Raw genomic sequence first — 25925 nt, 5'->3', positions numbered from 1 at the left:
AAAATGCTAAATGGGAAGAAAAAACTTATATCCAAACCAAGCCCAAAGTTCTTCTGCTTTTTATTTGCATGTTTTCAAATGAATTACTTTTTTGTCTCATTTCTTTCACCTTGTTCCGATATTTTGTAAAGTTTTAGCTAGAGGGCATCTTTATTTTTTTTCACGAGCGATTCAGTAAAACTGCGTTAATGTCAGCATAACAATAATCTAGTTTCAACAAAAGTCACCTGATTGTGACATCACTGAATAATAAATAACATTTCCACATGTGAAACTGTGGGAAAAAGGAACTGGCCTCCTCTCAGAATACTTCCATTGTGTAATGTTGATAGACACACATATACATCCCATGGGAACTAGCTGGCAAGCAAAGGTTACTCAGAAAAACAATGCTAATCTCTTAGTGGGAGTCAGGGAAATAATAAAAAAAGGGTTTGGTCTTTGTTCATACATTCTTTTGGTTTGAAACTTGCTGTGATTATTGGTGCCAGTAGCGATCCAGGGATCAGCACAACAACTTGGACGATTTATTACAATTTTAATCATTACAAAAACAGGGTATAAATATGTGCAGAAGGAATTCTATCCAAAAATGTGGCAATATTAAAATTACATAAACAAGGTGTGATAATGCATCAAGAAAAAATGATACAAACTAGATCAGACAAAATGACAAGTGTAGTTTTCAATAAAAGCACTTGTTCAACTTTACATTCTTTACAGTATTGGGAAATGGCCCCATAGTAAATCAACAGTCATTAGTGTATCGCCCAATCCTTGTATACACACACCCACCCACCCACAGACCCAATTACATTAGGTCATGCAAACAGAAACAGTCATACTCGGTCACTGCTGTGACCTCTGCCTTCGAGCTGATGCAATATCATAGATCTCAGAGCGCTGTACCTGCAGGAGAGAAAAAGCACAAATAATGTCACATACAAAGACATATTAATGGATTCATGAAATAGGTTTAATACATTATTAAAATTTGAGGGTATAGTTGGAGAAAAGCTAAAAGTCTCTTCATAATGTGTCACATTGCTGGCCACATTAAACATTAAGTCTGATCTGAAATATTAAGAAGTTATTTTGTCATGCAATAAACTAACCTCTGTCAATAAGAGCTTTTCGTTTCTATGCAGCATTTAAAATGCTAACTGCATATGTTACAGGAAAGATTCTCTTCTGCAGAAAACAATTTCAAAATGCTAAAGTTTCATTAGCTTCGCATAATGAAACGTAATACTTGGAGTGGAGAGTTTTATTTTTTTCCTGCTGAGTAACTATTTACTTACTTCTTTGTCAGTTTAACTATTTCACGTTCCTCTTCCTCTTTGAGTTTCTCTACAAAGCTGTCTAAAACCGGAATTTCAAATTTGATGTACTGAGCAACCTATAAGGGGAAAGAAAAAAAGAAAAAAAGCAAAGAAAAAATGTAATTCATTTTAGCACATGAAAATGCAATGATCTAAAGCTTTTGTTTGTACATTTCTTTCACTGTATGCTTAGAGTTGTCCTGAGAAAATGTAAATCTCCATTACAGTTTCATTTCTTTTGCACTCTCAAACAAATCTTTGTTTTTGAGCATCGCCCTCTATTTAGCGCCATGCATTATTTTTGTCCTGTCATTGTCCTACTAAATACTGAACCTCAATCCCAGTATTTTGTAGCCTCTAACAGTTTTTCTTCCACTATTTCCCAGTTTTTTTCCGCCTCTATTTTCCAATCTACTTTGACCAGGTTTCCTGCTCTTGTCCCTGCTGGAAGAACACATCCTGACAGCATGATGCAACATGTTTCACACTGGGAATGGTGCGCAGTTTTTTTCCACAACACATCATATTTGGCAAGTAGGCGAAATATTTGAAAGAAACCTCTTTCATGTGTTTGCTGTGGCATTAGGTAAACTATAGAGGTTTCATATGGATTTGTTTGTGACTGTTTACTAATTATGTGACTTTTCACATTGACTTTTTACATTGAATTTTAGGACTTGAGGGATGTTTTTCTGGGGGTATTGTTTAAGAAAAGACCTTGGAAATCATGAATTCTTTTTCTACCACTTCACAATTATGTGCAAATTTATGTTGATTTATAAAACATTTCCCATTAAATTGCACATAAGTTTTCTCTATTTTCTAAGTCTGCCGTATGAATACTGTATTTAATTTAGGCATTTAAAAATACGAAAAAAAATATCACTTTCTTCTGTTTAATAATTATAAGCTACTTTGTGTTTGTCTGTTAGATGAAATGAGAATAAAAACATGGAGGCTTGAGGTTTTATCTTGGCAAAATATGGAAAAGTTTAAGGATAAGAAAGATTTGGAACGCACTAAATATATCAAGCAGCATCACAATAGATATTCAGTCATCTTAGTCTATTGTTGAATTTGTCCCAAAACAGGATATGATATATCAGCTTCCTAAATTTAGCCCAACTATCCTTCATTGGCCCATTGAGAACTATCAAAACATTATAAAAAGCATCACTTATGTTGAACAGTTTCAGAAAACAAAGCCACATGGTGAGCGAGACTAAGACTCACATCGTATGTCACTTCCTCTCCCAGGTCGGCTTCTGTGATAAAGATTTTGGAGATTTTCTCACACGGCCCGTAGAGCACGCGAGTGACCAGAGGGTGTTCGTCATTCTTCAGTCGTGTCCTTTCTACCAGATCGGCACAAAAGAAAATAAGCTGCTTGTAAACATAAAGAAATACCTATATAGCTACAAAACCATCGCAAACTTACCCCCAGACTCGTGTACCATGTAAAGGACAAAGTCTTCAGAGTTGTTTTCAACCTTAAATAAAACAAATACTCATTATTTCAAGTTTAGCTTATCAGAAAAAAACTGAAGCCAGCATCTTGTGCTCACCCTAAACTTGTGTAGCAGCAGGTTGAGGACTTGTCCAGTTGTCATTGAGCTGTTTACGCGAACATTCGTGACCGAACCATAAGCTGGAGTGAAAACAGACGTCTAAATGAAGAAGAACAGATAAATCAGTATGTTTGTGTAACGCACATTTTGTTTTAGTACAGAACCTCTCGTACACTTGAAAAGTTGAGTGCGTGTTCCTGAACATGAACGCGTCGGACATTTTGGCCTGAAAAGTTGAGTGCGTGTTCCTGAACATGAACGCGTCGGACATTTTGGCCAGGAAAGAGACGGGAGAAAGGAAATCCTTTCATCTGCAGCTGGACTCTGTTCAACATCAACATCAACTCATGCTGAATCAGGCAGAAACTAATGCGGGTAACTTTGCCTTAAGTTTGTTTTCTGTGGCACATAATGAAATCAGCCCACAGCAGGCCATTGTGAAACTCAGCAGAAGTACAGTCAAAGGAAACCACCGCCCCTCTGCACCTGGGGATATCTCAACAGGGGGATTTGTTAAAGCGACCACATAGCTGATTGTTCCGTTTGCTGCACCTTGTGGTTGTAGAAGTGGCCGTTGATGGAGAACCTGTGTGCGCGCAGGCGCTGCAGGTCTCCGGCAGTGTGTGTGTTTGACCTCCTCTGAACTCGCATGAAGGAAGCATCACTCCTGGTCCTCAGCAGCTGGGGGGAGTCCTCTTCCTCTTGGCCCCCAATATCACCGTCTATAGCAAGAAATAAATTATGCTTACACATTTTTAATAAAATGCTGTTCCTGCGTCCCCTCCGCACTCTGCATGACACTGTATGAAAAAGGAAAGGGGATTTCTCAAATAAATATTAGCAAGTGAAATGATTTAGACTTAAAATATTCAATAATGGTTAAACACAAACAACATTAAAATTTTTTGTAGGAAAGATAGTCCCTTTGCTTTGTTTTATTCCCTGTCTCATTTCCAGTTTCCAGAGACAAACGTATGGACTGAATTAAATCCTTTTGAGACTAAATCTGTCAGAAATATGAACCACGCTGGGACTTAACTGTATCAACTTAAGTTAGAAATGGTCACGAGGTTTGTGTTGAGAAAGTTTCTGCTTTGGAGCAAGAGTTTGTTTCCAGCTTTCGTAAGCGTAAAAGACAGCACTAATGTCAAAGTTAAACTTGCTAGCGTGCTTGGAAGATTAACAGCAAGCGGCCAAGAATTTTAACCCTAAATTACAGACTGTTTTAGCTGCTTTAGTCATGAGCGATACCCTGTTAAAACAGGTTCAACAAACACTACTAATTCAGTACCAATATATAGAAATGGTTTGCGATTAAGGTTGTTTGAGAAAAAGTGTTGCAGCAATAGAAAAACATTCTCTACTGACTTCCAAAACTGCCAAAGCAAAAATATCTCCATCTGTTTATGTTATTGGAATCTATGAATGCTGGGTATGCGGTGTGCTTTAAATAGGACTTTCTTCCACACATTTTCTGTTGGGACACAAAATGAAATCAAAACAAGCTTGTGTATACAACTAAATATGTACCACTAGATTCTGAATGACAAAACCCCTTAAATTTTCATTCTTAGACAATCAGCTTGATGCTACTATAAACACTACTACATTCCTCGGTTACTGTATTTTTGTGATCCACTAAGCTTCTTAGACGTGCTATTGCAGAGTCGAGTTGCATTTTACATGAGGACTAAATAAAATTTGTTAAAGGTGTCACAATTCAAGAACTTTGTTTTTAAAATGCAACACTGTGTCAACACTTATAAATAAAATACGCAAAACGAAAGTTTGCGTTGTTGCTTATCTGTCGCAGCAGATTGGAGCAACTGACCAAACAGGCCTCAAAAGCCAACGTGATGGACATAAGGAGTGTAATTTTGTTTATTTATAGCTTTGCTGATCTGATCTGGTGTAGCTGGTATATGAGGAAACTATAACACGTGAGACAAGCTTTCCACAAAGACCTGCTGAATAAAGCACCTGTGAGGGTTTAATCTCTCACAACGTGTAATCTGCATTAATCCAGGAGGTTTCGGTGTGTGTGTGTGTGTGTGTGTGTGTGCACGCGTGTGTGTGTGTGTGTGTGTGTGTGTGTGTGTGTGTGTGTGTGTGTGTGTGTGTGTGTGTGTGTGTGTGTGCGTTTATGTTGGTAGGGAGGAAGGAATGACTGCACGTGTTTGCGCTCACCAGCTGGTCTAGGTTCTCCGTTCAGTAAGTTATTGTTGGACTCTGCAGATGCCTGCTTTGCCACGGTGGATATTTCATTCCTGAAAGAAAAAAGAACGTTCATTTATTATTTTCTCTTAATTTTATGACTGCTTGGCTTTTCCTGGAGTGGACAAATAACAGTGAATGACAAGCCATTGCATGAATATTGGTTTAATATGTTTTTTCAGCACTTAAAATGACTTGCCTGCTTTCTTGAGTAAACACTGAAAGGAAATGTTCTTAGCCCCTCAACTATATAGCTGTTCACTGAGTCTAAAACACATATTAAAACTGCTCTTATTTCATTATGTCCAACTAAACACCCACATATATTTTCAAATCAAATTACAATATTTTTTGAAAAGACCAACAATTTAAATGTTATATGCTAAGATTTTTTTTAAACTTGTGTTTATTTGCTATACTTTTTGAGGAAAAGATTTTTAATTCAAATACGTAAAGTGTTCAAATGGATCACTAAGAAGTTTGCTTCACTTCCAACTCACATATTGTAGCCTATGGTGTCCCACAAAGATCAGTCTTATTCACCACTTCTTTCCATCCTCCATATCAATAATCCAATCCAAATTTCATTTTGATGGTGATTATAATGTTATGTGCAGCACTTCTTCAATATGCAGCTTTTATTGAGCTGCAGTTGGTTTTAGTTCCATATATATCAATATATCAATTTTTTCAGACTAAATTTAAACTCTGTGTGATGAACTCGTCGTCCAATGCAAACATCTGTGTTTTTTACGTTTCTTTTTCTTTCCCCACATTTTGCTTTCAAATATTGGTCAAAAATCCAAAACTAAAAGGATGCTTTAAGATTACATTTTCCTTGCCAAAAAGGTCAAAATGAGTCTTGTTCATGCTACAGTGCTGACACCAGACTATGGTTATCAAAGCTTTTAGTTTGACAGCAGTGCAATTTCATCTGCCAGGCTATTTTTTCAAGGAAGTGAAAAGCTACAATTAGGCAAAAGAAAAAGAGCAATACACTGATATAACTTAGCCACTTCATTGTGCTAACAATGGCTTTTTTCAGATTTTCACAAGAGTATTGCTCTCACGTGACCTTCTCTTCTCATTTGAGCCCATCAAGGCCTCTGTATGAAGTACGAATCAGACAGCTTAACCTGTTCAGACGAAATCTTTCGTTGTCATCAAACATCTGAAGTCTTATTGGTCGGCGCAGTCCCCAGTAAATGTTTAGCAGCCCCTCTAGAATGAGCTGCCCATCCTCCTGCACAAAGAGAACCATGCAGAACAATAATAATCAACAGAAATGTTCAGGGAGGAAATCCTGCTTGGCCGACGGCCACAGCGGCTCAGTTTCAGGTGTACGTGCTGGAACAGTCGCGTTCAGCTGCACGGGGAAGCCTTGAAAACTGCAGAGAGTCAGTCAGGTTGGGCTGTCCCCTTTTTCCACAGTGGAGGAGTACAGTGATGTCTGAGGCGGCATCAGAAAAGAGCAAGTGCTGTAGGTCACGTAGACGCAGGGTGATGCTTTTAATTTAACATAAATGAGAATAACTTTAGAGAACAAAAATAGTTCTGAATAACCTTTACTTTAGGGAAAACTGTTATAATTTACGTCTATGACTTATGTAGGAGGAATAGTAATTGTAATGAAAATCTTTTGACCTGAATAGTTTGGCATAGGTCAGCAGCTAATTACGGTTATTTTCATAAAAACAGGAAATAAATAACACCGCAGCTGTGAATATTATAATTACAGACTAAGAAGGCTCTCTGTTCCCCCAGTTTGAAAATATTTGTTATATAACCACCATTTCTAAGTCATTACCCGCAACACAACATGGGTCTTTCAACATAGGCTTTACTGGTTTCAATCAGATTGTCACAGAGATCTTACCAAAGTTAAAAAGGATAAGACAAAAATGTGTTTTTTATAAGTTAAGGTCAGCCTGGTCAGGTGATGTAAGGTCTGAGTTTCTGTTTTGCCTCTGGGTTAAATTCTACTCTACAGAAAATAAACCACTGGAAACATCAAGAAAACAGCAAACAGGAGAAATAATTCAAGAAATGTTCAAAAAGTTCAGTCAAAATGCAATAAAGCGTTTGCTTTAATCATTTACTTTAAATAGTTAACATACAGAAATAAAGGCAAACACTGGGTAAACTTTACAACTGCAAACTTTCTCATACTTCTTTCAAATTTTTGTTACATTACCATTACAAACTTCCATGTATTTTATTTGACTTTAATGTGACAAACCCACACAAAGTAATTGCGAAATGGAAAGATAATTAGACAGGGTTCTTGACTTTTTTTTATTTTTACAAGTAAAACCCTAGGGATATGGCAGTCCATGTCATATAAAATATTCTGCTAAATGTTTCACTGAGGCATTCCAAGAATCAGCCCCACTCAGTGTTGGAGCATTTAGGTTTCTGCCTTTTCAGCTGGTTTCTTCTGCTGCCTGTTGTTCCTTGTTCTCCTGTGATTTTCCTTCTGTGTCTCAGTTTTATTTGAAAATTATGAACTTTCCTTATTCATTAAATGCCACTTAGAATCCCCCCCAAAAGAAAAAAGGTTGATGTAAACTACCCCTCAAGCTTTCAACACACTGTACAAGGATTTTAGTTTCCTCTACCAGTCAGTACATAAAGTCCAAGTACATAAAAGCACATCTTTCATATTTCTAAATAAACAAGAAACATTTTGTTTTTGCCTCATGATTGACACATTTTTTTCCATTTAAACTCCTACTGGTCTGTCATAGTTTTATAAGAATATTATATTTGTAGTTGCCTAGTGGAAAATATTAAATTCAACATGTAAACATTGTTTTTGACTTCATTTTAGACTGAACAGCATGAGGAAAGTTACCTCCCCTCCAGGCAAAACACTGGACAGAAACATTTCTGTGTGTGTGTGTGTGTGTGTGTGTGTGTGTGTGTGTGTGTGTGTGTGTGCGTGCGGTTACTCCAGGGCTTCATTGTTTCTGCTATGTAAACACAGAGCACAGCTGCAGCACTGGACTCTGCTAACCCACCACTCCTGAGTTTCCTGAGCATGCACAGACACACCCTCGAATGTACACACTCGCACCGACTCACACAGATGTGAGTAAGGTCAGCGAAGCTATTTTTGGATAAGGCGGTTAATCACTGTGTTGCAGCCAGCCTATAAAGCCTGGACGCATGCTCAAGTCCTCTCATACTCTGCTGCATGGATTAGACGGCACTCAGTTTATCCCAGCATTCAAAGAGCCCAAACTCAAACACTGAAGGTGAGCAGGATTCTTCTTTTTTTCTCTTTGTTTTTATACGATGCTATCAAAATTTTACAATTAAAAAAAATAGCCAAGCATAATATTGAAGACCATAATATTGAAGTTTTTAATGATAAATTAGAATAACAAACACAATTTTAGTAGTCTCTAACAAGTTTATTTTTCTTCTTATTCCTGCAGCATGAAAAACAAGAGGCTGCTAATGTCTCTGCCTCTACTACCCACAATTACTGAGACACTGGAGGACCTGCCTGTCCATCCCTGCTCCTTGCAACAACCCCAGGGGCCCCACTCTCTGGACGACTACATGTCGAGCATCCAAGCCCTTGCGCGGCCTGTCGAGGGCACGAGTTACGGCCCCGTCAGACTCCAGCGGTCCCCCCGGCAGCATCAGCTCTCTAAAACCGCCCGTGTGTCTTCACGCACACCAAGGACTTCCAGAGCAGCCAGTCTGCCCTCGCACAGCACAGAGGAGTTTTCCCTCAGGATGAGCAGAGAACGAGACAGCAGGGGCAAAGACCCAGTGGACTGGCTCTTTGGACAAATAAGGACTTGAAGAGAGATGCTGCTATTGTCGGACATCATGTGGGTACTTTGCTGGAGCGAGGAAATAAGTTCGGAGGAACCTCAGGATGAACTGCTCCGCCATCTGTGTGAATCGATAATAGTGCAGATGTAACTTATATATTTATATTTTTTATTTAGTAAAGACTCTATGTGGTCTATGTGTTTACAGAGTTTAAAATTTTGTTAAGACATAAGATGTGGTTTCTAATAAAATGATGAAATATCACAACTTTCTTTCTGTTTTTTTCCTTTAAGCAATTTTTATCATTCTGGGACTTTTTTGACCCGCATAAAAAAATTATCAAGAGGAGTTAATGAACAAAACAACACATTTATATATATATATATATATATAGTTTGAGGTACATATAGTTAAACTATTTAAAGCATAACTATTAAAACTGCAAGTTAAACAATCTTTACATAAGTTCTACCCAATTTTATTTTTGTAGTTTTCAAAAAACTGTGTTTCTAGACATGTTTTCTGTGGGTTCTTAACAAGTAATTGCATTAAAATATAGTATACTACGACCTAAAGTCAACATTTCAGTGCCTAAAATGCAAAATTCTTATGTTTACATTAACCATTTGATGCTGATACGTTTTAAAATGAAAGATTTCTAGACTTCAATTAAATGTAAACGTCTTTAGTATTTTTTAATGACATTTGCTTCTACTCCTACATGTACACGATTATTGTTATGATTACGTTTTCAGCTTTAAGTTGATATTTTTTTTCACATTTTTAGCAACGACTTTACCGCCATCTAGTGGTGGAGTTCAAACTTAAAGCCATATATTCTATATAGCCATATAGCCACAAGGGGGCGCTTCATGGTTGCGCACATGATAATTTGGTTTTGGGCCACTACAGTAAGAGTCCAAGGTAAACAGTCAGTTCTGTGTTTTATTGAGCGGTGAGTCAGAGAAACGGTGAATTATCTTCTTTCAGAAAGAGGTTGTAAACATCAGTATAATACAAGATACAAAGGAAGGAAGCACATATTCTACATTTATTTAAACAGCTTTAAGATACGCTGCTTCATGTCAGCTAAAATTATTTAAGGTGATTAGCTTTCAATCTGAGAGATTCTGCACAACGTTGTCTTACAATTAAAAAAATTAAGAATCAGTTTTCCTTTCATTAAGCTTACATATCCGTCGTCAACAATCAAATAATTTTGGAACGTGAAATTAAATTAAAATCAAATGTTGTCAAAAGCCTGAATGTGTAATAAATCCTGACTGTGAAACTGTGTGGGCTAACTGGTCAAACAGGGTCTCCAGGACTGAGAAACACTGAAAAGTTGGAGCTCGCTCCCTTCTCAAAGAGATTTTGTTCATTTGCTTTACATGACAGCCTTAAAGTCAGTCATACTCACATGCCCACTCTGAAATGACTAACGCACATCACCTGACCTGATTATGAGCTAATCTTGACTGTAACCTACAAATCTTCCTGTGTCAATCTGCCTCTAATTTCCACACACAACTTGTTTACATCAGACAGCTCTGTTTGGCAAAGAGGAATGACCCTGCATGTTTGCTACATCTAAGCCCATTCATGTGGTCTATATGTTTACTAGAAATTTCCAAAATGAGTTTCCAAACTTTGGCTTTTGGGCAACATACATGCATAACCAAAGAATGCTACTGCTGAGCAATGGTTTGACCTTTATAACCACAAAATATCCAGTGACTAAGTCCCCAGTAGCCCTGAGTCTGCAGCTGAGATGCCCCACATAAATGTACAGAATCTGCTCTAATTATCTAGTCTAGACATCAGCAAAGTATTTTAGGGATCATACATGTCATTTTCTTTCTTTCTTTCTTTTAAATCAAAGCATACAACAGAACCCAATAAGTTTTATTTTATTTTAGTATTTCAAATGGATTTTTGTTTTATGTTTATACTCTACAGGTCATAAAACTCCAAAATTTGAAAATTTGCATATAAAAAATTTATCTTTAGTTACTTACATGTTATGTTGTGGAGTCGCAACAATGTATCAATGTGAACAACCAGCTTCTTAAGCAGCATGTTGTGTTTAAGCACATTAATGGAAAGTTGAGTGGACAGAAAAAGTCCGATTGAGCCGTAGGGACAGCTGCAGACCCCAATGTCTTCTGTAAATTGTGTATTTCATTTGGGGAAGTCATTTCCCAGAATCTGAAGGAAGAGTGAAGAGGCACGTCATCATCAACATGGCATGGTAACCTGCCATTTACTAAGTCCAAAGTTAGTGCAGTCGTCTACCATAAAATTATTAGAAGATTCATAGAAAAAAGCAGCTTGGACTTCCTTAGCACCTCACAGAGCCCCACAGAGATCTCCTCCATGCCATGCTGCACTGATGCAGAAGTTTATGCAAAAGTAGTCCCAAACTAATACTATATATTTTAGAGTACATGGAAATACTTTTTAGAATGCCAACAGGTATTAATGTAATTTTTGTTGGTCTTAATATTCACATTTTTTGAGGAACATTTTCATATTTTAAATAGGTATTGGTCACAATCATTAAAATTAAGAGAAATAAATACTTCACAAATATCACTCCATGTGTAAGAAATCTATTCTTTTAATTAAACTACTGAAATAAGTTAAGCTACTTGATGATACACTAATTCCTTAAAATATACCTGCATTGCTGTGCTATTCTACAAGCAGTCAAGAATCAAATTTTACTGTGAACTTTTTAAAGAAAATATAAAGACCTTTGTTAAAATTAAAAATTGGTTAAGTGTGTTTTCTCCCTCTTCAATATTACCAACTTAGAATGAGCTGCACGGGTTGATTAAAAATTAAAAGTTTGTAAATTCTGATCAAATAAGACATGCAGTAGCTTGCATGCTTTCTTTGTGAGTATTAAATAGTCAGCACTACTTTCTGAACAAACAATAACAAACTTGTTCTCTTGTTCATAGAAATCATATAAAAATTATAATCCAATTAGATGTTTACAGTCTTGTAATTCCAGTATTTTTGCCACACTGGAATGGCCAGGTGATATTTTGCATTAACTTTTTTCCTCATAAAGAGTAAATTTACTAACCTAAGGGACACTAGGTTCAGTGTGTTTCAAATGGTTGAGCTATCCCTCCTTCCTCAGTTTTTCCCCTAGAAGCAAGCCTGTTTTAAGAGATTTCTGAGGAAGTTTTTCTTTATACTTTAATTGCTTTTTCCACTCATTTTCATTCCAGTCTCTATAGTTTACTTGTGACTCATTCAGGCAGGAAAAAGCCTCTTAAACCCAAAGAATACATCTGTGTTGACATACAACAGACAATTTAGCAGAGAACCTACCCTTCATTGAAGCTTTAGGCACTCTGTTGCCACAAATTGCTCAAATTTCTGTATTTAAGTTAGTTAGAAAAGAAGGAAAACATACAACATATACAAGTATTTTACCACATGAATAAGATTTTTTTCTTTTGAATTTTTCAAAAACATGCGTTCTAGAAGTTCTTCAACTTTTCATGCACTTTGTGCACAGTATGCCATGATATGATTGGATACTGCACAAAAACTGGACGAACAGTTGGAGAAAATCTTAGAAAAAAAAACTTCCGTAAGTCAGTAAGAACTCAACAGCAAAGTCAACAGAAATTAGGATGGCTTAAAACGACTTTGCAGACTGTGGACTTGACTGAAAACACACAAACACGTGCATCTCTGGACACCAAAGACAAGAAATGATTTTCTTTGTCTTGTGATTCCTAGCAGGGCTGTACACGCCAAGTAGGTCAGCACCGTCTGAAAGAGCTAAATAGACATAATCTGTAGAATCAGAGTGGACAAGTCTGTACAGTCATAACTAAGAGATGCAAGTTCAGGAATCTAACGATGACTGATTACTTGACTCATGCATATTTACAGATTACCTTCAGTTAAACTTGTGACCAATATATTCTGTTTAAAACAAACAAACAAAAAATACTGAAAAAAGTAAGATTGCATGAATAAAACAAATACTGGAACTGTGATACAAAAAAGAGTTAGTGTATGAATCATATTAAGATGAGTTATTTAAATAATAATTTTCAAACTAACAGTGCTTGTCTAGTCCAAACTTTATCTCATATAAGTTTTTCTTTTTACCTTGAGCCCTTAATCTGTCTCTTTTCAGTTATATATGTAACTCAGATCTACTGATTCTGAGATGTTTCATCTCTATCCATCTTTTTTAGGACTATAATGACTATAGAAAGTTATGCTTTTCAGCCATAAAGCTGCAACTGGTTGACCTTCTGCTGACACTCTATGACTCACACTTACCCAATAATGATTTTTCCTAAGATTAGTGATAAGGTGCTTAGGTAGATAACTACATTTGCAATATATGATCAATTGACTTTAACTGTAATGTATTATAATTGTGATTGGTATAAACACAGTTTTTAACTCTGCCACACACACAACATGCAGCATCATAATCCATTGTTTTCAACTTTAAACTCTGTAAATGATCCACATTTCTGACCAGTTTTAATTTTTTGTACAACTAAAGATAAATGCTTAAAAAATTCAAATATAAGCAAAACCTATGTAAAAAAAACAAACAAACATTACTCTAACTAAAAGATTTCCCACCTTTTGTCTGGAAAGTACAACCTCCTGCAGCCAGGAGAGCTTTAGGGATGTAATTATTTTTTTATTTATTTAAAAAAAAATGTTTTTACATAGAAACCTGGCAGATGCAGAAAATCCTGCTGACGGGGAACATTTTGTCAAATAAGTTATTGTCCTGCTCTCATTAGGATTATTAGCTTAAAGTTACACCTTGTTTTTAAGAGGAATTTTGAATGCTCATTAGTTATGTCTACCAGCACAAAAATATTGATATTACCTACTTATTGACCTGCTACTTAACACACATTAAAATCACTGAAACACTCTGTATTCTGGGCCCTTACATGAACCCACAACAGAACAAACGCAGGCGTCTCTAGGGCTCAAGTAGCATCTGTATTTATCTATTTACATAAGTATTATATCTATATATAAAGCATATTTGTTTACTTTTTTTGCCGTCTGGGAAAACATAATGTTATCTTTCTTAATGTAAAAACTGTTTTTCATGAAAAGAAGATGAAAAATGCTGTCTCATCATCTGCCCCAGTATGTCTTGAGCGAATACTTTATAAAAAAAAAGTATTTCACGGCTAAATTTCTGAAGAACCTAAGTTTTAGAACTGAAAGTATCCATTAGTCTTACAGTACAGTTGGGTAAAGTTACATAAACACACTTTTCCTTTCATTTTTTTTTTGTCTGCATAGCTGAAAGATGACACGGTGCTGCTTTCTGACATCAAAGCAGGGCTTACAGGGCTGAGTCATCCTGTGCCAGATCATTTTCTGTTCACTTGAAATGAGGAGAAATTTGGTCACGTTTTATCATACATGCTATAGTTTTTGAAGGTGGCTAAACTTGTTGTTTCCTTTGTGGCTGATATCACAGAAATATTTTGGCAGCAGCGGTTTCCTCTGCCCATCGTGTGCAGCTGTGTGGGATTTCCCCAGAAAGTGACAATGCTACTTTTTCTGTTTATTTTTCTGTAAGGTTGTGGGTCTGACTTGGGAATAAAAATGAGGGACACATCTTGACCACTCTGCCCTGCCCTTGTACTGTATAGACACTGAAAAATATGCATGCTGTCGCTGGAAAACCTGCTGGTGAACACAAAGGGGAACTCCAAACCACAAAACCCGTAGGATAATTATCAAATAAATGACCGAACCGCTTTACACAAAAAGAGCTTACTGTGGAAATTATTTCTCTATGAGTTTTCTACTGAAAGAGGAGCCTGCCCTTCTCATTCTGTCTTAATTTTGAGGGACACAGGGGCTTTTTTTTTTGGTTTCTTACCAACTTGCCATGTTGGAAAACAAGTCAGGAATCTTGAAGGGCTTTGTTTCAACATTCACATCCACAGTCACAGTGTGATGCTTCTTTGGTTTTCATATCTGTCAGACAATCAAATTGCTATGCTTCAACGTGCGTGAGGCATTTCACAATAAGGCACAGCAGGTTGCATCAGCTACTCCGTCCTTCCCTTCATTTCCAGCAGCAACGCGGCATCCGATTCTTACCTCGCGAGTCCGCAGCTGAAAGTTTTTTCCCTCATGGTAGCAGTTGTAGGTTCTCAGCAGCGACAGGATGTCAGACCTGAATATGAACACAAAGGCTGGATTAGTGCTAACAATTCACCCACAATGCAGGTACTGCCGGCGATAAATGAAACGTATCACGTCTAATCAACACAGCGACTTTGGCTTATTGTCTGTGTTCACTAAGCACTTACTTTGGTATGAGCTTCTCTTCGCTGAGCTTTACAAAGGTCTGACGTTCACACATTCTCACTGGAGAAAACGAGACAAAACAGTTTATGTAGTCTCTGCTCATAATCCCAAATAGCAATTTAAAAATAAAGACTTGAAGAGAGAAAGGCACAATGTCATCTTATGCAGGTCTTTTATAATGGCAGCAAAGAAAATCAATATAGTTATTAATAAATGTCTTCACACCTACTACACCTTTTCATACTTTATCACATTACAATCTTAAATACTTATATTTGTCTCTGGGAGTTTATATTATGAACCAAAAGCAAGCTAGCACTTATGAATAGGAATGAAAATGATGCGTTACTACATTCTTTAAAGAGAAAAAAAGTAAAAGTGTGGGGCGGATTCGCATCCAGACACCTTGAAATTCATCCAGTTAAATCCCAATGCAACCATTTTATTCTTCAGGTCAACAAATTAAGAAGCAAACTCTCAGTGTTTGATCCACCATTTAACCTCAATAAAAGCTGCTTTGTGAGGCCTGGGAGTTTTTGTGAGAGAAGATTAGAAAACAAAAAAAGTATTTTGAAGACCAAGCAACACAGAAGCAAGGCGAGGGAAGCCGCGGAAAAGTTTAAAATGGGACTTCTCTGATCAGTGAAACGGAGTAGCGGCAGCACTATGCTGTGGGAATCTTATTCTACCACAGGAAATTCATTCATCTTTTCAGAGAAACAGCTGAACGGACCTCAATATAGATTGGTTTAGATCAAAGCATTTTCATGAGTCAGAATGGCCAAGTCAAAGTCCAGACCTATTTCCGGTTGGAAACTTGCCAAGACTTCTGTTCACAGACAACCTTTCTTCTCGTTTCTGTCCTGCCTGAGCTGTAATTGCAACGAATGAGCAAACATTTCCAACCCTGTATGTACAAAGCTGCTACAGAGAGATCCCCAAAACACCTGCGGCTGTAAAAGCAACAAAAAGTATTTCTATAGACTCAGAATGATGAATACATATGCAAGGCAACATTGTTTGATTTTTATTCATTGAAAAAGAAAACTAAACCATAACATATCCCCTTTCCACTTCACATTAATGCAGCACTTTGTGCTGGTCTATCGCAAAAAAAAATCAATAAAAAAAAAAAATCAACCCACACAAAGTGACAAAACAGTAACAAGTTAAAGGATATTACTTTTTTTTTTAATGGAAATTTTCCTTATAAACAAAACCTTTGGAAGCTCTTGCTTTAGGGTTTCATGTAGGGAGACCGAATTAGGAGAAATCACATGGGGTTGTTGACACGGAGCCAACAGAGGGAAAAAAAAAAGTATTACCTTGTGCTGCTGGGGTTACAGAGAGCCTGAGGAGGAATGTCTTTGTCACATTCAGGGACAAACATCTGCCTCTGCTGCCAAAATAATAATGAAATGTAAAGTAGACTTTAGTTCTCTGGAATTTTAACAAATATACATAAATAAATAAAATCTCAGAGAACTTGAGTTTAATTTTCTTTCTGTTGTACAGTAGAAAATAAGCAAAGTCCATTAATTACTGATGTATTAAAAATATCACATGACACATCCTGAGGAAAGCTGTGCTTTATCCATGTATCCTAGTTTGAGGAACAAAACGAGGGAATTTCCTAGTTTGGAAAACCCATCTCCTGAGTGGAGTGGGTCGGGGGGAGGAGCATGCTGGTATAAAACTCCAAAACGGAGCTCAGTGCAAACGTTCGTCTTGTCTCCAGCATGGCGCTTAATCTTCAGGCTGTCTGTCAGCTCGCTCTCCTGAGCCTCTGCTGTCTACTCACTGCAGGTAAGAACATGCTTATAAAACAGTTATTAATAAAGCCAAAGTGCATTATAGCTTTCTCCTGCAAAAAGAAAAGAAAGCTGGGTGAACAAGGTCTCTCACTCTTGCTGTGCCTTTGCGGATTAACCTTTAATCTTGTTTTTGTGTCTGTGCAGTGCGAGAGGCAGACGGCACATACGTCCCCGGAAGATGTTTGTGTCCAGAGACTACAAAGCGGGTCAGGGGGCAACTAACAGACCTTAAGATTTACCCTACAAGTGCCACCTGCAGCAACATTACAGTCATGTGAGTTCCTGACGCTGCAGGCAGCCATACATCAGTCAACCTTAAAAATATATTGAAAGTTGTAGTAAATGTATTTTACTTTTCTACGTGCTTTTCAGAGTGACGCTGAAGAGTAACAACTCAAATGTTTGCATAAATCCCGAAGCACCAATGGGGAAACAGCTGATCCGATGCTGGGAAAGGTGAGAATCTTAAAGAAACACTTATTTCCAGAGAGTCCCTGGCAGTAATAGTTGAAAATATTGCATCTTTAAGGGTTTATTAAGGAAATCAGAATGAAAGACAGCTTTTAAATGCAGTAAGTGAACCATATAATGCTTCAGCTTAGAGGTGAATTGAAACTAATCTGGAACAATGTGGGATCCTGTTTCACATAAATCACTCCTACCTGTATTTGATTTTCGTCAAGCTGGTCTTTGTAAATACAGAGCGCCCGGTTTAGCACTTTGTAGATCTTTTCTGCAGATCATGTTTAAGTGTTTATCTTCCCATTTAAATGTGTGATATTACTTCTAAGTGCTTTTTATTTTCTTCTCAGAACTCAGAAGTTGGGCAGTGACATGAAGGTGTGCCTGCGAAGGAGGAGACGGCGAGGCGGGCGCCGGCCGAAGCCCCAGCAGAAGGCAAGGAGGCACACCAGAAGAACATCATCCTCACAATAAAAATTGTTCAGCAGTTCGCAAACAGCGTAAAGCTACTGTGTGGAGCGAAGAGTGTACGGACTGATGGTTGCTGCATTGGGGCTGTTTTTTGTGACTGCAGTACAACAGTGCCTGTTTTAAACACTTTTTTTTTTTAAATCTGTTATAGTAAAGCTCATCAATGTGCTCCCTTTAGTTTTTATCTAAGCTGAAAATCTGTATTAGTTGGCAGCAGGGGGCTTTGCCCCCCCAAACCCCCCAAGAAGACTGATTTTATTTCTACGAACAAAGTGACAGGTTTCACTTTGAAGCATTAAAAAATAGTCAAGGGACTGTTTATGTGTACCTACAATCAGCTGGGAAAATTTTTCCATGTATTTATTTTTATATATATATATTAACTTTTTTAAGTTGTTTTATAAATAAATATAAAAGAACAGATCTGTTATCGTGTGATTTTTTTTAGGCTCAAGCTTTGATAGTAGATCATAATTAAAGGAAGGGGAGGATAAGTCCTTCCTTAGCAGGACGTGAGGGGTCAGCGAGACCCTAGCCTCTGCTTTAGTTAAAAAAACTCCAGGATGTGAGTCAGCAGCTGCAAGAAAAACAAACTAATCTTTCTTAAAATAGCTGTACAATAATGTGTATTTAAGCTATAACAAAAGGAACTACATTAAGTCAATTCACAGTAGAATTAGAGTAAAGCAGCACTGTCAGATTCATCTAAAGATGTAAAGCAAGAGTTTTACAGCACAGATCAGAGTACAGTAATAATGTTTTATACTTTTATTACTGGTTGCGCACAACAGACATTCCTGTTTGAAGGAGCCACTGGATGTTGTGTTAACTCATAAATATGCTGCCTGAGAGGTCTTGTAAAAGTATTTCATAAGCTACACCCAGTAAGAGCCGCAAGAAAGGGCCTGTGTAAATAACACAGTTATCCTTCAGCCCACCATTTAATAACAGATGCACGCTCCAACCTGCTCCGCTCCAGTCCTAGAAAATAAGAAGAAATCCAAACGGCTTTCATATAAACTCTTGCGAAATTATCATGTGATCGCTTTCCCACCAAACGGCTGACAGAACATGGGTGTGATATGGAAAGCGAAAGTAAATTTTACAACAGGATCGGCATTGTTAAAGGGTAAGGGAATGCAAGAGGGATTTTCCGTAACTGCTCCGTAATCACCACAGTGAGAGCACTGAGTGAAAGTCAAATATTATGGAGTGAGGTGGTCTGATTAAACATTAACCTGCAAAAATTGCAAATTAACGGTAGAAAGTTACAAATATACATATAAGTTAAAATCTAAAAATACAAATGTTGGCTAAATGTTCCACAGCAAGTCACAAAGGATCAGCATGGTTTTTGTAGCCAAAAGCAATATTCTGGCAAACTTCTGGCAGAAAATTTGATCACATGCAGAGTGATTTTAATTCATTGGTTTCCTGGCCTGCACCCAGCTTTTAAAGATGCTTTAAGGATGCTGCTGCCAGCTTAAGGTTAGTGCCATTCCAGCGACTTGATATTATCCTGCTTTATTTACTCCAGAACAGCTTTGGGATCATTAAGAACATGTTTGACAGCTAGTACACTGTTCCTAGGATTGAAAGCTTTACTTTGACTCCTCCAAAAGATATTCTCGTTTTTGTGGACAAACAGCTCAATTGCTGTCGCAATCGGATGGTAAAAACTTTCCCCCGACATTTGGCTTGTATAGAGAGCAAATCCAAGTTTCCATCCATCTTGCAGCTGTTGATTTTGGGACAGACGCTTCATTCTTGGGCAGCATCTTCTTAATCCAATGAAAAGCAAAACTCCCTTCCTGTTTACAATGTTACTAGTGACTTTTTCCATACTAATTCTTTACAAACAGCAAATTTGATTACGTGACAACATTTATTTGTTGCCCAGTCTTATTTCAGATGGACCTTCTCACTGACTCACTTGCATTTCTGATTAAAATTACTTAACAATCTACTATAAGAAAACGATTTTGTCTGCAAATATTTTTGGTACTATGATTTCTAATTTCATTTTCTTCTCACAAGGCTGCTTTTGAAAACACATTCCACATTGTTCGGGCTGCACTGAACAATCATCAGAAGCCACTCACCCTATCAAACATTAATAGAGATACTGCAGGAGAAGCGAGAAGAACAATTGACTCACCCCGCCTACCACCTGTTAGACCTGCTGCCCCCTGGCAGGCGCTACCGGCCCATTAGAACCAGGACAGACAGACTCTGGGACAGTTTCTTCCCATAAGCCACAACATCACTGTCCTGCCCATCCCCCATTCTCTCTGACCCTCACCACCATCACCTCCACAAGGCAATGAATAATCTTACAATAAAAGCATTCTATTTCTATTTCTAACTCAATGAAACAAATGAAATCACGCAAAATTGGATTTGAACTTTAAAATGTTGCGTATCTCATAATCCGCATTTGAAAGAGAACATCCTGCACAGACTATTGCGAACATTTAATCCCACACAATCGTAAAGATGAGCATAAGTGTATTTGCCACTTGGCCTGTGATCAACCTTTAATAACACACAATCTTTAGACAAACCGTCTCACCACCAACGTGAGCCTTTCAGAGCAAGAAAAGTGTCCTATTGATGAGCTGCGGCAAAGAGACAGGGTGTGGTGCTGAAAAGGTCTTCAGCATCATTTCCAGAATATACACGCTGTTCAAAACAGGAGAGAACATGCAACCAATCAGCTTTTCAAAAAATATTGACAAAGATAAATTTCTAACTGAGAAACTTGCTCCCACATGCAGGAACGGTTGGTAGAAAACCCTCTGCTGCAGGGCGGCAACAATAAGAAACAGCAGCCAGAGCAAAAGATAGATGTGCATACTGTAATGCACAATGTTTCAGAGTTTATTGTTATTATCACTATACGCAATATTCATATTGTAAAGAACTGCCTGGAGAGCAATAAATGGAAGCTAATTATATAAATACCATGAAGTCAGGCTCTCTGTGCCTGTGCAATTTCACTGTTAAAACGGGGGTATTGTCTAAACTTGCCATTTCATCTTATAATGTTATTTCCTAATCGAAAACATACCAGGAGTGCTGAGTGATACTTGAATCTCCCATGGCAGCCATTCGGAGGTGCCAAGATGTTTGCTCTCACAAAGTGACACATATTTCCTAAAAGTTCCTCAGTGGAGCTGCAGTCTCCAACTCAGAATCCCCTCATAGAGCAACGTCTCACCGTCACAACTCCTCCAGGCTAGCAGCAGCAGACACGAGCAAACACCTGGTGGAACAACGTGTCTGCTGAGAAAAATTCAAACTACTTCTCAGCTGATGCATCTATTGATGATGGCGGAGTATCAGAAAGAGTAGGAGCTTCTTAAAGAGACATACCCAATTTCAAGGTGTTTAATTGAGGAGCCAAATTACTTTTAAGTTATCTTTGATATACACAACATATTTTATAACAACTAAAGGAGACGTAGTTACTTGATTGTGCTATAATATATGATGTGCCTGGAAAATACACAACACCCCTGTCTTTAACATGTTTTCCTAAGATTGTCCAGCCCAATCCAGAGTGTCCTAACACATTTCTTCATAAATCCTTCTGTTATTGATTTGAAGTCAGTCAGTCAGTATGCTGTACGACAGTCCACACAATGATGTTCCCACTTCACTGTGGCTTGTTTTGTTTTGATGGAGTGATGTGTGTCACCATTCTTCCTCCAAAAATGGTTGTTGCGATGACACTAAAATAGTTCAGCTTTGTCTTCATCTGACCAGGCAATGCTCCTCAAGTCTTTTCCTAACTTGTTTTAGTATTGTGCAACAAACTCTAAACAAGTTTCAACAAGCACTTTCTTAATTGTTTCTAATTGCAGCAAGTGTGCATAGAGGCGACTGCTGTTGAGCGCATTACTTGTTGCTTTCATTAGAAAAACTGCACCTGCTACCTAAAGACCTTTGTGAACGTCACTGTGAGAGAGAGAGTGAATTTTTTATTATTCTTTGTTCTAGGAGGGGCACCTGACCAAGCCTGGTGAAATGATCTTTTCATTTTCAGATTATGGCCTCAACTGCTCTTAATTAAACATTCAAAAGTTTAGAAATGTAGCTGCAGACATTGCTATTAGTATGTTTTGTAACAGTAACACATTTTCTGAAAGTTTCACTGATTTTACCATGGTTAGTGGTAAATCTTTAAATCTTACACTTTTCCAATGTTGAGTTTCTAAATGTGAGCATTTACTTTAATAAACCAATATCTGTTATGATTAGAGCAGATATGGATTTGGACATGGACCACTGACTCACATAAGCGTTTGTAGTTAAGGAGTTAATACTGGGGCTGCACAGTGGCGCAGTTGGTAGAGCTGTTGCCCTGCAGCACGAAGGTTATGGGTTCGATTCCCAGCCCCGGTCTTTCTGCATAGAGTTTGCATGTTCTCCCTGTGCATGCGTGGGTTTTCTCCGGGTACTCCGGTTTCCTCCCACAGTCCAAAAACTGTTAGGTTAATTGGCCTCTCCAAATCGCCCCTAGGTGTGAGTGTGTGTGCATAGTTGTGTGTCCTGTGTGTCTCTGTGTTGCCCTGCAACAGACTGGCGACCTGTCCAGGGTGAACCCCACCTCTCGCCCGGAGCGTTAGCTGGAGATAGGCACCAGCAACCCTCCCGACCCCACTGAGGGACAAGGGTGAAAGAAAATGGATGAATGAGTTAACACTGCGACGCTGATGATCTAATGGTGTCACCTAGTGTTTACAGCAAGAATTACACCCTTTGGTCACATGATCCACTAGGCATAAAGTCTGATCTCAAGATTTAAAAGGCAAAACCAGTTGGAAGAATATGACTTATTTAACCCTCTGTGACTAATTCATAGAATTTCTGTGTGGTATCGGAATACAGTAAAAGTAAGAGGAAGTTCTGTTAATTTAATGGTGTCTAGTTATTTTTTAATAGAAGTGCTAATATTGAATATTTCTACATGTTCCAGTGTGGGCCATTAAAAGCTCCTTCAAAATAAATGACAGAGATGATTCTAGAGACAAACGTATGAGCCAGAGTACAGATTGGTAAAGGGAGACAAAAAAAAAAAAAAACAGAAGAAAAAACTGCTTACATTAGCAGTGAGCAGCTGCCACAAAAATCAGGAAACAGATAATACTGTCTGGGTTTGAGAAGTGATGAGTGGAAAGTCTGGTGGTAACTCACCTAAATCATAGAAAGCATGAAAAAAGGAGAGATTCTTACTTGTCACACTGCTGTTTTACTTTTTACCAAAACAAAATACACCATGGACATTTTGTGTAAAAATCCCAAACAGAGGACACATCAGCTGTTCCTTTCCACTATCAACCAGCCGGAGAACAGAAAGAGGATATCCATAAAAGGATGTCCAGACTGTTTCTAATACATATTTATACACACTAAGAGATGCATCAATTTTCCATAACTTAAAGGAATCCAGTCTGTCGCCATTATGATAAATTATTTAACCTTCACACGTGTCTGCACAGAAGATGGACTAAGCTTGACTTCACAAAAGTATTTATACGACTTGAAGCTAAACATTTCGCTTCAAGCCTAACATTAATCTATAGGTTTTTAAGGTAGGCCACAAGACAGTGCCTTCACATAGGAAAAACTATGAATATTTTTGCCTTTATTAGGCAGCTTTTATTGCAATTTAGTTGTCTTTTTTTCTGGCACTGCTGCAGGAGGAGAACTGCCAAACTGTGTAATGTGTCCAGTTTGACAGTTTGGGACAATCATTGATTCAGGAATAAAATTTGATGTGAACTGTGAAGCAGCACACAAAAAAGGGCATCACAGTTTGTCTTTCCTGTAGAAACGTTCGCCCTTTCATATTGAGAAGACCAGCATTACATTAGTACAGATATTTTATTGAGTAGGTTTTATACTTTTCGTCCATGTCTTGGTTCTGAATGATGGCGACAAACTTAAGCAACTCCATAAAGTGGCCAGAGAACATGTTTGATAAAATTTATCTTAATGCAAAGTCTCTGCATGTCAAACAGTTATAGATAATGACCAGCTGTGTTAAGAGAAGACTCAGAAAACATGATGTGGAGAATTTCTACCTTTTTCAGTCGAGGTTTGACCTCCCTAAGCAGGGCAGAGATAGATTTGATCCAGCTGCTATTGTTTTTCTGAATAATTTTAGTGCATATATGTAAATCTTTTATTCAGTTTATTTATTTAATTATGTGTATTTCTAACAAAAAACTTGCAAATGTATTTTTTGTAGTCCTTTGCACCGTTTTGTGGTGTATTTTGTAGCTGAAAGGTTTTACATGCTGTGGTTTTATTGCAGCCTGAAGTACTTTCTGTTTATTTGATCTATTTTCCCCATGTGAATATTATCCATTGTCTGATTTTCACATGTGATATCATAGATAGATGCTCTTTTAACTGTTGAACTAAATAAGCAGCCACATCCTCTTGTACTTAGTTATCTACTGTCCATTTAGATCTAAATGTAAGTTCTCTAAATTTTTTCATCTGTACTTCTCTTTTTCTTACTTTCAATTTGACTCAAAAATAAATTTACACAAACAAGTCATCTGTTTGGCAATTTGTTCAAAATTAAAGTTAATGGTTGATGTTAGTATTTCCTAAGGTCTAAAGTCAACTGGTGGCACTTCTATCACTGTTTTATAGACTCAGATCAAAGCTTGTGTGTCAGGATGGTCCAGTTAAAGTCCACAAAATTGAGACTTTGTGGTAGGCTACAGCTTCAAAATTGCTCAGATGCTCTCGTTTCAAGTGCTTGGGGGTATGGTTTAAATTTATGGGGGATGAATACAAATACATAGTAACTTCAAATTTGTTTTTCTAAAAAGTATGTTTTTCAATCAACCTCACAGTTATCTGTTGTGTTACTCTGTCGCATTCAATCTCAATAAAATGCATCGAAGCTTATGACTAAAACGTAACATAATCAGAATTAGTCTTGCCCATGCCATTTATTGTTCTTTCTGTAATAAAGTAATGCTCAGCTGTACAAAAAAGGATCTTCTCTGTGATCCGTCTCTGTCCCAATGTGTGTGATCTCTCCCGGTGGACAAAGAACCCTCATTGCAGCCTGTGATTGGTTTGATCATCCCGAAATCCGCATCTAATTATCGCACCTACAGTGGCCAGCAGCGCCCGAAGACAAGAAATGTCCAAAAAAAAAGAGCTCCAGATCGCATCCAAACATTGTGGAAAAATAACGATTTGAGCATAAAAACCCACATCAGAACAAATGTGGGTGAGGAGATGCACCTTCAGATTACTTGGTGTGGTCATCTCTAGCCTTGCGGCTATCACTGCACAATTAACACGAGAGCAAAGCGAGCAGGAGCTCACTAAAGTTACATTAAAACCACTCCCTTCTGTATTCATATTTTAGCACAAAATGTGGAAATTTACCGCAATCCAACTTCCGAAGTAATATAATTTTTTTTTATAACCTCAGTAAACTTCCCCGCCTCTTCATCTTGCTGTACAAGTCCCCCCCCCAACCCCCTCCTGCAATAAAATGAATGATACTGTCTCCTACCATAACAGAGTGCGACCCCGTCTTCTTCCGTGAGTCTGCCAGCGATGTATTCTCCTTATCTTTTCTAGTGTTAAGCCTTTTTGCCGGAGCGGTATTCTGAGAAGAGATACAAAACGGACGAGGGACAAAGCCAATAGAAGCAGGCATCGCCACTCCTCAGCCAATCGCCGTTCAGTGTGGGCGGGACCTTGTTTACAGTACTCTCTAAAAACCATGCAGCGAAAAAGCGTCAGTATCTGATCGTTGTCTCAGTCAAATATCACTGAGAACTTAATTTGGTTATTCTTTTCAAAAAGTGAAATATTATATAGATTCATTAAACACAATTTGGATGAACAGAGTTTAGACTTAAAAAAATACTAAAAATAAAAATAAGAAAAATACATATCAT

The 25925-nt window shown here is 37.7% G+C and overlaps 2 protein-coding genes and 1 long non-coding RNA gene across 4 annotated transcripts; 2 read left to right on the top strand and 1 right to left on the bottom strand.

Annotated features, from left to right (window-relative positions):
• Positions 1 to 505: 505 nt before the first annotated feature.
• Positions 506 to 25764, bottom strand: rassf4a (Ras association domain family member 4a). 2 transcript variants are annotated; one of them, XM_017308856.2, is made up of 12 exons: positions 25535 to 25764; positions 16561 to 16634; positions 15238 to 15295; positions 15026 to 15101; positions 6241 to 6347; positions 5078 to 5157; positions 3443 to 3612; positions 2888 to 2989; positions 2761 to 2812; positions 2556 to 2677; positions 1302 to 1399; positions 506 to 909 (listed from the first exon to the last, which is right to left on the bottom strand). In XM_017308856.2, the coding sequence occupies exons 1-12, from the start codon at positions 25747 to 25749 to the stop codon at positions 840 to 842; spliced, it is 1224 nt and encodes a 407-aa protein (XP_017164345.2). In that variant the 5' UTR covers positions 25750 to 25764; the 3' UTR covers positions 506 to 839. The 2 variants fall into 2 exon arrangements, with proteins under 2 accessions (XP_017164345.2, XP_008427958.1); XM_008429736.3 differs by lacking the exon at positions 16561 to 16634 and having other exon boundaries at positions 25535 to 25656.
• Positions 8092 to 9160, top strand: LOC103476959 (uncharacterized). Its single transcript, XR_535568.3, has 2 exons — positions 8092 to 8361; positions 8545 to 9160. It is a non-coding gene; the product is annotated as an uncharacterized LOC103476959 (long non-coding RNA).
• LOC103476961 (growth-regulated alpha protein-like) lies at positions 16956 to 18403 on the top strand. Its single transcript, XM_008429737.3, has 4 exons — positions 16956 to 17041; positions 17194 to 17323; positions 17422 to 17505; positions 17862 to 18403. The coding sequence occupies exons 1-4, from the start codon at positions 16975 to 16977 to the stop codon at positions 17983 to 17985; spliced, it is 405 nt and encodes a 134-aa protein (XP_008427959.1). The 5' UTR covers positions 16956 to 16974; the 3' UTR covers positions 17986 to 18403.
• Positions 25765 to 25925: the final 161 nt, after the last annotated feature.

This window comes from Poecilia reticulata, chromosome 15 (genome assembly GCF_904066995.2).
Source record: "Poecilia reticulata chromosome 15, P_reticulata-male-v2, whole genome shotgun sequence".
Lineage (NCBI taxonomy): Eukaryota > Metazoa > Chordata > Actinopteri > Cyprinodontiformes > Poeciliidae > Poecilia > Poecilia reticulata.
Note: the sequence above shows the minus strand (reverse complement) of the source record. Positions and strands in the feature narration are given on the sequence as shown.